General features: G+C 46.8%; 1 protein-coding gene across 7 annotated transcripts in view; it reads right to left on the reverse strand.

The window, feature by feature from the left end:
- Positions 1-2,051: 2,051 nt before the first annotated feature.
- The window catches only part of UCK2 (uridine-cytidine kinase 2), a 119,510-nt gene continuing 104,066 nt past the window's right edge, over positions 2,052-17,495 (reverse strand). For all 7 annotated transcript variants that reach the window (XM_081491337.1, XM_081491341.1, XM_081491339.1 and 4 more), the window contains 4 exons: positions 11,891-12,033; positions 5,958-6,055; positions 3,897-3,945; positions 2,052-2,295 (listed from right to left, as the gene is read on the reverse strand). In XM_081491337.1, the coding sequence (XP_081347463.1) occupies positions 2,156-2,295; positions 3,897-3,945; positions 5,958-6,055; positions 11,891-12,033 (430 nt within the window). In that variant the 3' untranslated portion in view covers positions 2,052-2,155. The remainder of the gene's footprint in view (positions 2,296-3,896; positions 3,946-5,957; positions 6,056-11,890; positions 12,034-17,495) is intronic.

Consider the following 17,495-nt stretch of genomic DNA (forward strand, 5'->3'; position numbering starts at 1 on the left):
AGATGAAAAAGCAGCTAAGTAAGTCAAGGCTCAGAGATGAGAAGACTCCATCTTCCAAGGCAGTAGGATAGACAGCCAAGGCACTGAATGGTTTGGCACCTGGGAGCTTCAAGTAAAGTTGAGCGTGCTACCCACCAAAGGGCCAAGGCTCCCCGAGATAGGGATGGGCTTCCCCTGAACACAGACAGGCCCAACAAAGCAGGAGGCCCTTGGGTCCTCAGGATCCTAACCCAGGCCTGCCATCCACCCTTCACCTTAGAACTACACAAGGCATGACTGGAAAGATAATCAATACTGATTTAGAAATGTGCACTTCAGAACTCAGCCAACCCACCGGGCACTGGCCTTCAGAGCAGGCACCTTGGGGGCCTTCCTTTGCTCCAACTCAGCAATTGCTACCCTCGGGGGCTCCTTCCAGAGCCTGTAGTACAGTCTCCTGAAGGTCTCAGGGGTGGCCAAGCCCTGTTGCAGATTAGGTTTGACTTTTAGACACAGCCCAACAGAGTTAGAGTCAAATGGAGTCCAGAAAAGGGGAAGCAAACCGGGTGAGGCTGAGCCTACAGGAACAATTTGATGTGACTAGAGTTAATGATGTTGGATTTATCAGAATGGCTCCAAGGGGCTACAAAAGCAATGGAAGGTGAAGGGGTCCCCAAAATCTTTCAGGTTGTGGCGCCACAAGGGAATAACTAAGGGCGTAGCCTATCAAGCACTGAGATGGTCCATGCTGAGATGAAAAGGTTCTGGCTCTTCTGCAGTTAAAAGATGAGGCTTTAGAACACTATACTCACAGGTCCTCCATCTTACTAGGTCCCCTGCTTCCTCCAGCCCTCCCCACCAAGAATCTTCAGGAATCAGTACTGCTTCCAAAGAAGGAAGTTTCCACCAAGAGGGAGCCTCGGGGAAAGCTAGAACTCTCCACCCCAAATGTTTTCAGCCTAAGACTCCAACTTGCAATTTAAAAACGCTACTCTTCCTCCCTGCCTCTTGTGCCCAGCTGCCAGGTGATGTGGCTGTATGGTAAATAAGTAAATCAGCGTGGCCGTGATGCTGCCTGTCATGGTCCCTGCTGTCTTCACCTCGTTGCAAATCCCTCAGGTTGGGGAACAAACGCTATAGCTCCCTACACAGCAGAGCTCTCTGGCTGCCCTGGGAGGAGCTGGCTGCCAGGAGAGGTCCTCAACCAAAGCCCAGGCTGCTAGGGTCCACTGTGCGCCCCACAATCTGGGGGAAAGCCCAAGGACTATCATTGGTGACCTCCCCGGAAGACATCAGCATCTCAGACACTGTGACAGGCACATCCCTCTTTCCCCACTCTGTCAGGAAGCAACCCCATCACATCCCCACCAGGGAAGGAGAGAGAAGCAGCTCTGGTTTTCGGAAGCAGGTGAGTAAGGAAGGAAACAGCGAGCTGCCTGAGCAGCCAGGGGCTGGGGGGCGGGGAGGGAGGGGGCAAGAAGAAAACACAGAAGACTCGTTCCCCTCAGTGGGCTTCTTCCCTGAGTTTGATTTTTTCATTGAGGTCTTGCCTAATTTCAACTCAGAAAAAAAAAAGAGAGAGAGAGAGAGAAGAAAAAATAATAGAGGATCTCTTCTCCACATTATCCTAAAGCTCCAGCTCCAAGAAGGTAGCATCTGGCAGGGGAGGCGAACCAAGGTTCCAAACTCCACTTCCAGTAAGTCGCACAGATGCTGAGAGCCACAAGCCATGAGCCTCCCTTCCACAGCCACCTGAGCCTGCCCCACCGGGCGCACGCTGGGTACCAGGCCTCCAGTGAAACCCTAGGTCCAGCCCCCAACACACTCAAGGACAGGCCCTCCTGCAGAATACTTACGGCAAACAGCTGTACAGTATTTGTACATTTACACAAAAATAGATCCTTTTATATATATATATATGTATATATATATGTATTTATAACTGGTTACACGTTGGACTCATAATTAGGCATCACCAGTAGTAGTTGGCACAGTTTGTCATTTAAGCTCAAGTTAAACTTCTGTTTCATTTCGTCGCTCCAAAGTACCAAAAAAAAAAAAAAAAAAAGGCATTTCATCTCCATGGTGTTTTCTTAAATACAGCAATGTCATAGGAAACCATATGTATAGATGCACAGTGCCTCCTGCCCCCTCTTCCTGTCCCTTGGAGACAGGGTCAGTGTGGCCGGCTGCTAGACTCCGAGGCCTGCCTCTTGCGTGAAGGGGTGTAGCCGTTGAGATAGCCATTGGTCTGCCGTTTGGAGAGCCCGCCGTTCAGGATGTCCTGGATGTGCTGCACAATGAGGTTGATGGCCACTGTGGAGCAGAGAAGGGCAGAGTGTCAGGGGCACATGGGGGTGGGAGCAGGTCTGCGGGGCTGTGGATCTGTTTGGGTGGAGGGCACACAGGAACCGGAGATTAAAAACTGTTCCAGGAAGCTGGCTCTGCTGCTTGTGGGCAAGTCACCCACCCTCCCCAAACCTCTATGGGGGCTAATATGACCCCGCAGGAGAGTTCTCAGAGTCAGACCATCCGGGACACAGTAAGCCCTGAGTGTAAGGCTTGTGACCAGAGGCACGAACTCGATGGAAGCAGTCAACCCAAATTCTGCAGACATGAGGACTGGCCTTTGTTCTGACACCATCAGTTAGCTGTGAGACCTGTCCACCAAGGAACCCAGCAGCTCCCCACCCCAAAGACAGGGAACCCCACAGAAGACCCTCTCCTCCAAAAGTAAGACTGAACTCTCCTTCCTTCGCCTTAGAAACAAATCATATGCTTCAAGCTCATGATCAATGTTAACATCACCAAAAACAAGATAGATATCAAGTGCTTTCTGGGACGATGCCCCAGGAACATGGCTCCCCCGGGGCATTCTCCACATTGTATGAGCTGAAGCCAATCATGAGGACACAAAGGCAAACCCAGGCTGAGGGCTGTTCTATAAAAACAGCGGGCCTGTACTCCTCAAGAATGTAGTGTCACAAAAAACAAAGAAAGGCTGAGGAAGGTTAAAGGAGATTAAGTCAATATTAAGTGTCCTGGATGTGACGAGCACACTGTGGCTTGAATGAAGAAATACACAGTGAAATTTTCATTGCTGTGACTAACTCCCAAATGGCTCGGCAAAAAATTAACTTTTTAAACAGAGGAAAACTGAAATAAATTATAAAGAGAATAGGAAAACAGAGTCTTCTCCCAATTCAACTCTGCCCCATTATGCCTAAATCCAGAGATATTCCTACTTTCTAGACAAGGCAAAGCTAATGCATAAATTCACAGTGGTAAAAATCCTTTTCCCCTCAGAAAAAGCTACCTTGATCTTTCTAAATGAAATTAAGAAGGAACTCTGCTTTAACTAAAAAATGGCCTTAGATACAAGGTGCCCGGGTATCACTGGGAACAACAGCAGAAGGTATCCACCACCCTCTGATCACTGCCAGAGAAGCAAGAACAAATTCACATCTGTCCCTGTTTATGTACATGCGTAAACAGTGGCCTGTCCTTGATGCTGGGTATGTAGGTATAAATCCCTTTCTGGCAATTCGTTTCAATGCCAGTCCAGGTTCAGTGCATGATACAGGGTGCTCGGGGCAGGTGCACTGGGATGACCCAGAGGGATGATTGGGGAGGGAGGTGGAAGGGGGTTTCTGGAAGGGGAAAACATGTACACCCATGGTGGATTCATGTCAATGTATGGCAAAACAAATACAACATGGTAAAGTTAAACAATAGAAAATAAACTAATTTAAAAAAAGTAAAATAAAATAAAATAAATAAATCCCTTTCTAGCTCACAGCAGCAGCCAGAGCCTCAACCACACCTATAGAGCCTTGTTTGGTTACCGCATTCTATCCAAAGTATACCTGACAAAGGGAGGAGTCATGCCCCATGGATGGCACCCCACGAGGACTCACCGAGATTATCTGCACCTCTAGGAATGATCACGTCAGCGTATTTCTTTGTCTGTGGAGAAAGATATTTATAACACGTTAGATGGATTACAAACCCTCCTCCAAGGGAATGTGGAGAAAGGGCCAGCCTTCACCTACTAATCCCAGAAGGCAATAATCTGTATTTTATCCACTTTATCTAATTTATAATAGATCAGTTTTTTCCTGAGTTCTCATTAACATTTAACACTTTTTCAGCTTACAACCTGCGCAATGAACATGGTCTTGGAAACCAAATATATAACTGCCTCTTCACCACTATGAAAAGCCTCAATTCGTAAAACCCAAACTTATGTAGAAGCAGTTCACCTTGGACTTCAACAGTTCATCTAGTTGGAAAAAGTAAGTCCCACTGATGACCATCTTCACTGGCTCTGTTATGACACAGCCTTAAAAAAAGAAAAAATAAAGCCCACAGTTTTTGGGTTTTTTAGTTTACTAAGACTTTGTGGACCATTTTACAAACTACTGTGTCCTGGTGAGACTGTGTAAACAATGCCTTAGGACATAGATCTTCACCCTGCGCCATGTCCACACTACAACTGTTGAATGGCCACTGAGGCCCAACTTGAACTAGGCAGACGATGTATCAGGTCCAAGCTCCTGGCTTACACAGAATGAGCTGCTCTTCCCTGAGCTGAGAGGCTGCATAGTGGGAACTAGTAGAAACAACCTAGAAAATACTTACGTAAAATTCTGAGTTCCACTACAGCTAAGTTAAACAGCAGAAAGTTGGCAGTAAACTCTAATCTATGTCCAAAAAGAATACTTTGTATTCTTATTATTAAGCTAGAAAGAGCAGAGAGGTCCTCAGATGGATGGACAGAATTTCAGAGCGCCACAGCCACCTCTGCCCTCTTCCCAGAAACCTAATCCTGTGACCCAGGCCTCTCCAGGGAATGAGCAGGGCATCAGGGTTACTCAGGCTGACTCACACAGCCTGCCTGGTTCCGGATCTGAAACAAAAGTCAAGTCTGTTTTGAAGCAAAACCTACTAACATACTTGAAGAAACAAAGACAGCTTGGAATCATATTTTTCCAGTACAGAAGAAAGAAGTTAATTATTAATATTAAGAGAAGTAAAGAAATCCCCACCCTACACTGCTTCCCAAAAGCCCCACATGAGCCAGTCTCCCTAAAGGCATCAGCCAAGACCAGGTGAAGACCCAGCCTCTCTCACTCTCTCTCAGAACTGAACTCTAAATTCTTAAGGAGTGAGAACACGGTTTGGCCAACCTGAAGAAGACGTATGAGGAGGTATGAGTCTCCTGAGTTAAAACTCTTTCCAAAGCTAGGCTATCTCCGACACCTTCCTCTTTCACACTCCTACCACTCCACACCTCTTGTCCCTGACAGCCTTCCCCAAACGTTCACCTATCTTTCCTCAGGAAGCCGGGGTGTTTCCTAGGCTGAGGGCCGATTCACTAAAAGCTGAACATTCCCCAGTCCCTACCCTTCCTTCTCTGAAAGTCATCTCACTAGAGAGTTTCCAGCTCATGGGGAGGCCTGACAAGCCTGTGCTAAGGTAGAAGTACAGGAAGCCTGTTCCTACATGGTATACTTCCCAAATGGGAACTTATATAGGGACCAATGACAAGCTCAAAATAGGGCTCAAAGGTGGTGGCAGAAGAGATTCAGAAGGGAATACTTTGCAGCTGAGGTCTCATGCACCAACACGCCAACCATCACTAATCTTCTGAAGACCCAAGTGGTCAAGTCTATCCTTGGATATGATGCACCCTCAATAAAATGTCTCCCACCATGAGCTCACCAAGCAAGAAGTATACAGCTTGCAGGAATATCAGACAGCAGGATCCCAAAGGGCCACCCCAAAAAAGAGTGACAGGACAGAGCCCCCATGGTAGGAGACAAAGCACCAGAGACTGCCCTTTCTTAGGACTCGAGGACAGAGGAGCAGTCAGAGGAGTGAGTGGGATCCTGGCTGGGGAGCTCAACTGGAAGACCTTTATTTGTTTGATTACATTTTAAAGACTAAATTCAATGAAAAACAAGAACACAACTCACTGGCAAGCAGAATTCCTCAAAGGCTGGCTTGACGAATGTAATGTACTGAGATAAAATCTGCTCAAGGTCCCTCCCTCTTTCGCTGATGTCCCTTAATACTAGAAGAGAAGGAAAAACAAGAATCAAGAAAACGGTGCATGAGTCAACACATGTCTTCCCTTTGCGAGGCTGATCAGGATCATACAAGCTCCACAAGGACTCTGGATGATTCACATGCCGGATTCCTGACAGACTGGACCAAGAGCCAGTTAGCAGCTGCTTTGGGAAAAACAAGTTGCATTTTTCTTGCTACAGTCAAATTCAGCTATGACGAAACGCTCTCTGAAGCAAAAGGTTTCCTGGAAAGGCCATTAGTCTTCTCATTTCAAGCAACAGTTGTCCCAAATAAAACTTCATTGTGAACCCCCAAAAAAGGTAAGACAAAGTCATAACAGGAAGTAGACTGGGCCCAGAGAAGTGGTGGGGCTTCCTGGCAAAAGGGGCAGGTTGCCAGGAGACTTCTCCTTTGCCCATCCTCATCCTGTTACCCTTGCACGTACTCACCTGTGTTCAGGCTGGCAACCCTCTGTGGATGTGCCACCTCTGTCTGCCTGGCTCCCATCCACACTGGAGCCCCTCCACCACGTAGAAGTAGGGCAGAGGGCCCAGCTGTGGTCAGCCACTCCTGCCCACCTCAAACACAGAGGTTTTTGCAAAGAGAAGACCACTAAGAAAAAGATGAGAAAACTATGGTGTCAGAAACCATGGGCCAGAGCTGTGAAGCAGCCCAGAGAGACCCAAACTTACCATCTTCCACCTTCTTCCTCCTTGAGGGCGGGGCATGTTTACCGCATCAAACGCTGCTTTTAACAGAGTCTTTTGTCAAAGCACAGAAAAGGGTCCAGAATCCTGGTTCTGCCACTGTACACTAGCCTCCCTGGGCCTGAGCTTCTCCCAAACTCAGCAAGTGAGTTTGATTCCCATATCAAAAGCAACCCCTCCCTACAAATGTTTTCAATCATGGCTATGAAAATCTTTCCCTCCCACCCCAGAAGGGTATCAATTTATCTACAATCATTTGCAGTGGACCTTTGGCTCCTCTCAATCACTTCTCAAGTAATCATTTCAGCCTGGGATGAAACAAACACAGGGAATACTTGTGAGTGCATTTATGGAAAGTCGTGTCTGTAAATAATCCTGTTGACATGTATGCATGCACACAGGAACACACGCACGTGGGCAGGGGCAGGAAACAGACAGCGTCTGTGGTTACAGTCCAGGCTGGCATGAACTCTGTAAGATCACATGGCTAGAAAGCTGTCAGGAAGACCCCACTCCAGAAACCCAGGTAATATATTGCTACCACCACTGACTGCCAGCTCCACAATTCACAAGGGTCTTCCCCCAATGAGCCCTGGTAATAAAAATGGTTGGTTGGTCCCTAACTGGTCAGGATTTGCTTCACAAACCCCACTGCCTGCATGCACAGCCCAGCCAGGAAATGGTCTTCTCGGGCATTTGGACATGGGGCCCTGCTGCCGCTGCTCTGCCAGGGACACTTGGCAGCCAAGTAGGAGCTCCAATAGCTGCCACGTGGCTCAGCCCCACGGGCCTCCAGAGTGTGGGCCTGTGAGCCAAGGGGCTGAGCTTGCCAAAACACACAGCCCGTGTGGCCTCCAGCTCTTCACATGTCTCCAGATAAAGCCCAAAGGAAAAAGGAAATCAGACGAAAAGGGCATTAGAGCTGGGGGAAATAAAAGCAAACACATGCCTGCACTTCAGCAGCTTTGATTCAAAATCCTGCAAAGGCCTGACGTTGGATTTGTTTTGCAAGACATACATTTCATACAATTGCTGACAGCTTCAGCACTGTGGAAATCTCCATCCTTCCCCCAGGACACACACATGCAGGTACTCTCCCCTTTCACAGTGCTCTACCACTGCCCTCGGCTCAGGTCTGCAGCTCTCCTCTGTCTTGCGGACCTAGAGCATCACCTGTCATGTCACGGGAGTGAGGAACAGGAGGGGAGAGGGCGGGTGGAGCAGGTGAATCACACCTGCATCTGCTCTGGAGCCCAAAGCTGCTTCTTGCCCCATCATCTAGAGTGATGGGGGCAAAACTGACCCTACTTGAATCCTGACCCCATTAACTATTACCTTTGTGGCCTCAGACCAAAAGCTCATTTTCCTTAACTGTAAAGCAGAGACCACAATAGCAACTTGTCTCACAAAGCTGTCACTTAGGAAGACTGGAGATGTGCAGAAAATTCTTCAGCACCATGACTGGCACGTGGTGTGTGTTCAGTAAGCTAAGCCTAAAATACTACAATTATGAAGGCGACAGGACCTGAGGAAGCTTCAGGAGAGGGATAGGTCCCTGATAAAGCAGACCATCACGAGGACATGAACTGTGAATTCAGCTCAGCAGGTTGGACCCGGTGGGGGTGGGGCTTCAGTGTGGGAGGGGAGGGCAGACACGTGGAAAGACAAGACGGTGAGGGAGAAACAGGAAGACAGGAAGGAGACATCCTGCAGCTTCCACACTGGAAAAGGAGACAGCAGTGGGCCAGAATGCTGTCCAGACAACAGGAACACGCAAAACCAGAAGGCATCGCCCACCTCTGCTCCCAAGAGCCTTCCATCAAATTATCACCTTAGACAGTCGGGACCCCCTCCTTGAGTCAAGGACAACTTGGGACCAGCTAGTTCACTACACTGAAATGGCCTCCTCCTCAGAGTCAGGAAATGTAACCAAGCCAACCACTGAATCAGAACAAGGTCTTGGCACAAACTGGAAACTCCAGAGACTCAAAACTGGGCTCCCTCGTCATCACTCTGACCCTGGCACACTTGCTGGGCCGGGACAGGTCATCTCAGAGCGCCTGGCAGGGTAAAGGGCAGGAAACTCCAGGCCTGCTCTTCCTTGCCTGGCTTCCACTCAGCCCTTCCAAATCAGCCTGTGCTGCTTCTGGTCAGCCAGAGCCAAGAACCAAATGTAGAAGGACCAGAATAAACACAATTCCTCCATGGTTGTCAATTCCCTTTAAAGATCAGTTGAGGAGATGTGTTATTCTAGTAAAAGAACAAACTGACTATTCCAAGGCTCAATGAAGCCCTAACTCAGTGTAAACTGGACAGAGATCCGTGGCAGGAGAGAGCCCTCAGGAGAGAGCCCTGAAGCCAGCAGTCCCAGAGCCCCCACCTCAGATCCTCTCTGTTCCTGATCCAAGGGTAGGTTAAATTCACACAGAAAAGGAAGGCAAGGCAGGCTTTGCTGGGAGGAAACCAATTCCCTAGACACCAAGGGTCCCCCTGGGAAGGAAGGAAATCCTTCCAAAGGCTGTAGGACTTGATGCAGATCCCCCTCCCTTCCACATGAGGGTCAACCTGGAATGTGCCCGGGAGGATGTGACCCACAGACAGTAAGACCATGGCACTCACTCAAGTCCCCAGGAATGTTCTTCCGCTCCACAGCTCCTGACTAACCCTCCTCCCCTCTCCCTTACCCCCACCCCGCCCCAGCCCACAAATCATGTTTTCCTGTCCTACGTAGACAGAGAGTGAGTCTGTAGAAACAGCATTTGGGAAGTCCCACTAGACCAGTAGGAGAGTAACTCAGCAGTAGGTGACATGACAGGATGGCAGATCTGAAAGAAGACAGTGAACTGCCACAGGGGCACCAGGGAAGGCAAGGGGTGCAGAACTGGCCCTAAGAAACCCCAGAAAAGGCCACTGTTATCTCAAGTCTCTCCTCCATTTCACATAAGGATCCTAGTATAAGATCTACCTAATCTATCCCAGAATTATCCATCTAAATCAGACATGTCGCACCACAAAATGTGGTTCCAATTTCCACATTTTTTGTACTTGCTTCTCTCTCAGGCATCACTCCATCCCTTGGGACGTTAGTACCACCTGCTGGACTAATGATGAATGATATCAGCCCAGGTGTTACCAGCTCCCAAGGACATGTCTACTGAGGTTCTGACAAGTCCTGACAGAACACTAGGGAAAACAGAACATCAGCTACCATCTCAAATGAAGCAGGTTTCTGATCTGCCACACTGACATTTATCAACTAAAGCCACCACCAGGCATTACCTCTAACAGCACAACTATCCTAGGAGTTTTAACTAATCATTACATGATCAACCAATAGGAAAATAAGGTACAAAAAGGTTAAAACACAACCTGCTCCAAGTCACACATCTACTAAACAGTGAAAAGTGAAAGAAACTGCAAGTGTTAGTTGCTCAGTTACATCCAACTCCTTGCGACTCCACGGACTGTAGCCCGCCAGGCTTTTCTGTCCACGGGATTCTCCAGGCAAGAATACTGGAGTGGGTTGCCATTCCCTTCCTCAGGGGATCTAAATGGTGAAACCAGGATTAAAACAAAGTCCAGTTCATCTGACTCCCATTTTTCCCCCAATGATGCCTCCCAAATCTGGCCAGCTAACATGGATTTCCGAGCAGATGAGCTGAGAGTAGAGCAGCCTAGGCAGGACCTGGATTCATGGATGAGGTTACGAACCAGACCCTGCGATGAGATGCATAAGAGATTCTCAGGCTCAAGTCTCAATTATCTGTCAAAAAAGACCATGCAACCCTTATCTGGCCTGTGTCATGACCTTAAAAACAGGACTGTTTCCTTCGTATTACCCATTTAAAAAAAAAAAAGGCCTAGGAGATCACAAGAGCCACCAAAGTCACAAAGCTAGGGGGAGGCTCTACTGGGACTAGAATTCTCTTCATTCCATCAGATTACCCCACTCCCACATGCCACCTGGGAGGCGAAGTACAGCTTCCCTGACTTACAGAGTATGAATCCTATTACTTCTTAGGAGGGCAAATCCCAGGGACTCATTTCTCTAGAGTCTGCCATTTCCATTTACAGTTCTTGCGATAAGCATACTAAATTGGATAAACAACAAATTTGTTTCATGAACTGGAAAAGGGAAAACATCATACACTTTGAGGTTGGAAGGCTCTGGCTTGGGGCTTAAGAAATCTGAATCTGCCACTGACTTGCCCTGTGACCAAGGGCTAAGCCTGGAGTATCCTGTGTCACTCCTCCTCCACATGATGGGGACTCAAACCTTAGTCACCCTTCATCCCTCTCCTCAGTCACTTCCACTCCACTGCCTAGGCTGTGTCCTGTCGGCTCCAACTCTGCTGGGTTCCCCATCTCTTCTCAATGGTTCATGCCCCAAGATGCCACCCACAGACAACAGCCTTCCCTGTCATCCAGATCAGAAAACAGTCCTAACCAGCCACAGTGTCTATGTTTGCAGCGAGTGCCTTCTGAGGTTGCCTACGCCAGCAGCCCACTACATCCACGTCCAGACTCCGCTTCTCCCACGAAGCCTCCCGAGCTCTCTGCTCTGTGCCCCAGGGCTCAATTCACAGGCTCCGCTTCCCTGCCAACAAGCATTTCAGTGTCTTCCGCACACGCTTAAATAAGGTGTTCAGAGGGAACAACCAACTGTGCTCCTGAGCTAGCTGGACAGAGTGACCAAAGCTTCACAGAACTTTCTGGACAGCAAAGGGTAAGGGGAATGGGCAGATGGGACTAGCTGCCCAGAGCTGCCAGCAGAGGGTGTTCCTGCCCCCAGATGTGCTACAGTGAGTCCTCATCTTGACTGGGACACCTATGGGGAAATCATAGGGAACTGAGCACTTAGCCAAACTTCTCCCCAGCAAAACCAGAAGGTAAACTTCTTATTTCATGTCTGTGACCTCACGAACCTTTAACAAAACAGTGAGTGAAACTAATCCCTTCTCAAATGTCACCAAGTGTTTGGGCAGCAGGACATCCCTGGGGCAAGACTGACTGGCCTGGGCTGGGCCCCAGGGACATGAGGCCACCTAGGGGAAAGCCCGGGCCCCAGACTCGGGGAGGTCAGGGGCCTGTCACAGGCCACCAACAGGCTGTCGGCAGCTTCTGGAACGCACCTCTGCGAGAGAGCCGGGTGTCCGCATCTGTGTCCACAAAAAGCTTCATCTGGAACAGGTCTCGCACCTCCTGGGAGTAGAAGGCCAGGATCCCTTCAAAGAGCACCACGTCTGCGGGGTAGACAGTAACCGTCTCCTCCTTCCTGCAAACCAGAGGGCATAAGATGGGCTGGGTCAGGTGGGAGCAGCAGGGGAGGGGAAGTCTAGAGTTCCATCCCCTTGACTGAAAGGGGGCTGAAAGGGTTTAAGCATAGCCTCACAGAGCCCTTGGACCACTATGGAAGACCTAAGAATGAGAGCCAGCATGCCTGGGACAAAGGTCTCCTGTAACCAGCTCTTTGGAGCTTTCACCATAAAGGAGAAATAGAGGGCCTGCGTCCCTCACTTTGGAATAAAGACACCTGCTGTTAAATGAAGAATAAAGACAGACAAAAGGAGATGTGAGCACTTTTTTTTCCCCCTGGAGGCATCCCTAGGAAAGCTCTGAGTCCTGGCATGTATGGAACCTCACAATCTGAACTTTCAAAAACAGAAACTCAGTTTTCTCCCAAGAAGCCCATCCGCTCCCCCAATGCCGAGGCAACTGTGAGGAAGACAGAAGGGGCAGAGGGAAAGGTAGGGATAAGAAAGCTTTAGATAAGAGGCTGGGAAGGGGAAGGATGTCGGTGGAAGGAGGAAACAGCCCCAGACCTGCCTGGTTTGGCTCGCTTCCTCATCAGCAAAGCAGAGACACACATTATGTCACACATCTACCCATGGGGTTGGGAAACCCAAGGCAGAGAGATACTAATGTAAACATGACTTTTCAAAAGCCAGGGCAGTGAAAACAAGAGGAGGGGCCTGATGGGGCCTAGCTCTGCCCTGCCTCTACTTTCACTGCACTCTTTTAACTTTTGCTTCTGTCCTAAAACCACCCTGCACCTCACTTCAAAATTCACTGGAAGGAAAGCAAGGATACCACTGCAAGGTTCACCGCTGACCCTGACTGGCAGAGCAGCAAACATTCGTGAAGAAAACCAAACATTTATTTCAAAAGCTCTTTAAGATGATAGGTTTTATTTGTGCAAACATAGGGAAGTCAATAGCAGCTGCCCGCTAACATAAACATGCTTCCCATAAACATGCTTTGATTCTTTATTGGCTCAGTCCCTTGGGCTCGGGTCTAAATTCTAAGGGAGCACTGTTGGAGCAGCTACCAAGGTAGCAGAACATGGAGCATAAAAGACGGCAGAAAAGGACCAGGTTAGAGCAGTTAGGAGACTCTCTAGAACAGTGGTGTAACTCTTGATGCACAAAGAATCATCTGGGGAGCTTTTAAAAATATTTATTCCTGGACCCTACTCCCCTGGGGCTCTGATTTCATTAGTCTAGGGTGTAGCTAGGGCATCAGTACTTTTTAAAAGCTCCCCAGGTATTTCTTTCTTTCTTTTTTTTAAAGTCATGAAACTTTATTTACTTAACAACAGAGGTTTGCAGTATATCGAGCAGATAAAAATACCAAGAGAAACTGCATCCACATTCGTATTGGAGAGACTTCTAACTTCTTTATTTTAGAAACTGACAGATAAAGAAGGAAATGGAAAGTCTGAATAACACAACTAACAAAAATATGTGGTTTGAGTATTCACACGACTTTGTACAAAACTTTGAAATACAACTGCAGCAGGCACAAAAATTAACTGTCAGGCCACAATGGAATATTAATCAATTCTAAAAAGTAGAACTCACTTGTACATTTGTTTTTTATCTATCCTGTTTGGGATTGTAGGGCATGAAATCTTTGGATTTGATTTCATTAGTTCTGGAAAAAAATTAAGCTAGTATCTCTTCAGATATTGCCTTTATTCTCTTCCCTTTCCTTCTGATTAAATATTTTTCAGATCTGAACTATCTTCCACATCTCTTAATCTTTTTGTTTTTTTTTTCTTTTTCTTTCTTCATCCATTAAGGCATTGTTGCATTAATGGATGATTTCTTCAGATCAATCCTCTATTGTCTGAATTGAGTTTTTTTTTTCCACTTTGCTGCTGATACATCTACTGAGTTTGAAAATTTTGCCATTGTGTTTCCCATTTCTAGAAGTAATTTCTTTTTTCATATTTATACATTATTTTTTTTTAAATTTACATTTGCTTCTCCTGATTTTATTAAGATATAAAGCTCTGTATAAGTTTAAGGTATACACATAATGATTTGACTTACACTATGAAATGATAACCATAATGGGATTAGTGAACATCCATCACCTCATATAAAACAAGTATCAAAGAAATAGAAAACAAATTTTGTGAGGAGAACTCTTAGGATTTACTCTTAACTACTTGAACACAGAACGTACAGCAGTGTTACCTATATTGTGTTGTACATTACATCCCTAGTTCTTATTTTTCTTTACAAGCTGGAGCGTGTACCTTTTGATTATCTTCATTTAATTCTCCCTCCTCCACAAACCCTATCTCGCCATTCCCCAACACCTATGGCGGTAGCAACAATCTGATCTCTTTTTCTATTAGTCAGTCAGTCTGTTTTTCTGCAGTATGATTGACCTACAATACTATGTCAGTTGCTGGCACACAACACAGTGATTTGATATTTCTATACATTTCAAAATCATTACCATGGTAAGTCTAGTTATCACCTGTCACCACACAAAGATATTATTATTGAGTAAATTCCCCACACTGTACACTTCACATCTGTAATTCATTTATTTTGTAGCTGAAAATTTGTACCTCTTAATCTCCCTGACTATTTCTTCTTCGCTACTCCATTCATTTCTGGCAACTACCAGTTTGTTCTCTATATCTGTGACTCTTGTCTCTGTTTTCTTGTTTGTTCATTTGTTTTGTTTTTAAAGTCTACATAATACATAAAATCATACCGTATTTGTCTTTGGCTGATTGATTTCACTTGGCATAATACCCTCTAGGTCTACCAATGTTGTCACAAATGGCAAGATTTCAGTGTTTTTTTTTTTTTTTTTTTTAAAAAAAAAAAAAAGCTTCTCCAGCTATGTCTGCAGCCAGGGTTGAGACATGTCAGTCTCCGGGATAATGTCAGGTACTGGAAAATGGTGCCCACTGTGGTTCAGGATAAGGAACCAAACTGGGCAGAGTTCAGAAGCAAGATGGACAGAAAAAGAGATCAACAAGTGAGTGAAATAATGAGTTGTTCTAGGCAGCTGCCCCGGGCCAAGAAGAGGGTGGAAGAGGTCGGAAAGGCAGCTGGGAAACTAAGAGCACATGTGTTTTCCTGGGATTTCTAGGGTTCCCACTGGAAAACACAGACTGTGCTACACTCACACAGACTGACACTGTCTGCTGGTGCTCATCAGCTTGCCTAACTGATAAATACTAAAAAGACTGCTGACTGTTTCAATTCAGTCATGCCTCTTCAATCCTGGGACAGTAAGGAGAACAGAACTGCCTGCTCCATGGGTGGTGCCCCAGGAAGCTGGAATCAATCACTTCCCTAGCCTACATGAAGGCCTAGGTGGGAGAAAATTTCAGTTTAGAGCTAAAAGCAACATTTATTGAGCAACTACTAGCGCAAGATGTGCCAGAAGCCACATATGGTGCAATATTCTGTTTAGGAGTTTAGAGATAGGCTGTGAGGTTCACATAAGAAACCTGGAGTATTAGAGCATTTGGGATAATCTAGCACAACCTTCTCATTTGAGAATTATTCCTTACAATAAAGAAGGGGAAAATCAGAGAAAGGTATTTACAGAGAATAGGTGACTTCTCAGTTTTCACCCAACATTCATTTGTAGTCACCACAAAAAACCCAAGGGTGGAACGGGATCAGTTAACCCTGAATGGCTGGGTCCCTCACAAGTGGCCCTTGAGAGCTGGGGGGACTGTTGGGGTCTTAGATGGTCACAAAGCCTCACAGAAGAGTTGGACTCTGGGCCACTAAAGAACAGGATTTTAAAATAAAAGATATGAGAGCAGAATTAGGAGAAAAAAGTAAAACACATCTGGATGTGCAACTCTGTGGGGTTTTTTGTTAATACATGAACTTGGAGCTCATGCCAAGAAGATACTCATCTTCACCTCCTGCCACCTGACTGCACTGGCCCGGCCCTGACTCCTCCGAACTCCCCTCACTCCACTCCCCTCCACTGGGCCTTTATGAGTGTCTCACCTGGGCCACTCAAAGGGCTTCATAAACAGCATTGTGTATCCTCTTTTCCTGTCACCAGAATGACCTCTCCACTCCTACATAAGAGCCGTCTTTGGCTGCCTACTGCCAACACGTTTGTGCTCTGGCTCTAAGGTCTGTGCCCTTCCTAATCTGAGGCCTATCTACCTCCCAGCCTCCTCCACCTCCTGCCATTCTCCCCACATACCGATCCCCTTCCCTCCATACCCAACCCATTGCAATCTCCCACCAAGCTTGCCCCTGAAATGCCTCCCTACCCATCACCTGGAGATCCCTTTCCCAATAACTTCTTATGCTTTTCAATGCACAGCTTAAGTATCACCTCCTATACAAGTGCCTGTTCTAACTACTCTAGCCTTCCTTCCTCCTTTACATCCCTCCACAGGCCTGTGCCTTAGTTGTCAGGCTGCATTTTAATTCTATAGCAGTGCCCCGCCCTAGACCTGAAAAGGGGGTGGGCTTGACTGTCTCTTGTCAATCTGACATCACTACCAATCTCTACTAAGGCTAGAAACTACAATTTCCAGAATCTCTTTCCCTAAATGGTCCCAGCTACTTTGCCAAAGGAAAACTTAGAAGATGAAAGTGAAACAAAATCTAAAATTTTTAGGAGAGCATAATATCTAGAAAGGAAACTGTGGACACTCCACACAAAGGCTGTGGGGGCTTCCCTGGTGGTCCAGTGACTAAGACTCCACACTCTGAATGCCCCCCTGAATACAGGGGGCCTGGGTTCGATCCTTGGTCAGGGAACTAGATCCCACATACTGTGACATGGTACAGCCAGGAAAAAAAAAAAGACTGTGGGCCCCGATGCAGCAGATTCATGGACTTGCCATGAACATGGTTTCTTTTCCAGTGGCCTAGTCAGCCATCAGTGGGAACTGATTCCTCTGATTCTTCACCTGCAGCCTCCCAGATCTTCGCTCTCCCAGCCCCTCATTATTTATGTTAGCTCCAATTTCTACCTAAACGTCCCTTTATTCCTGCACAGTCTGTAGAGGCAGATACAGGAGGGGTATCTTGTTCTTTGAATGTCAGTAGAACTGGGTTCATAATAGGAAGTGCTTCCATAGATACCAGAGAGATATGAAGGTGAGAACCAAAGCAACTGGACTTTTGATCACAGTGTGCTATCTCTTTTCTCCTCCTCCAACCAAACCTCTGCCGCACTCTCAAGTTCTGAGAAAGTTCCAGAGAGCAGCACAGAATGTGTGAGCTAAACTGCATTAAAAGCTGACATGTGTCCTAAAGGAATACATAGGGAGAAATGGAGAAAAAGACATAGAGAATAGACTTATGGACATGCGGAGGGGGAGGAGAGGGCGAGATGTATGGAGACAGTAACATGGAAATTTATGTTATCGTATGTAAAAGATAGCCAACAGGAATTTGCTGTATGGCTCAGGGAACTCAAACAGGGCCTCTGTATCAACCTAGA

The sequence above is a fragment of the Giraffa tippelskirchi genome, chromosome 5 (assembly GCF_054371585.1).
Source record: "Giraffa tippelskirchi isolate mGirTip1 chromosome 5, T2T-mGirTip1v1.2.pri, whole genome shotgun sequence".
NCBI lineage: Eukaryota > Metazoa > Chordata > Mammalia > Artiodactyla > Giraffidae > Giraffa > Giraffa tippelskirchi.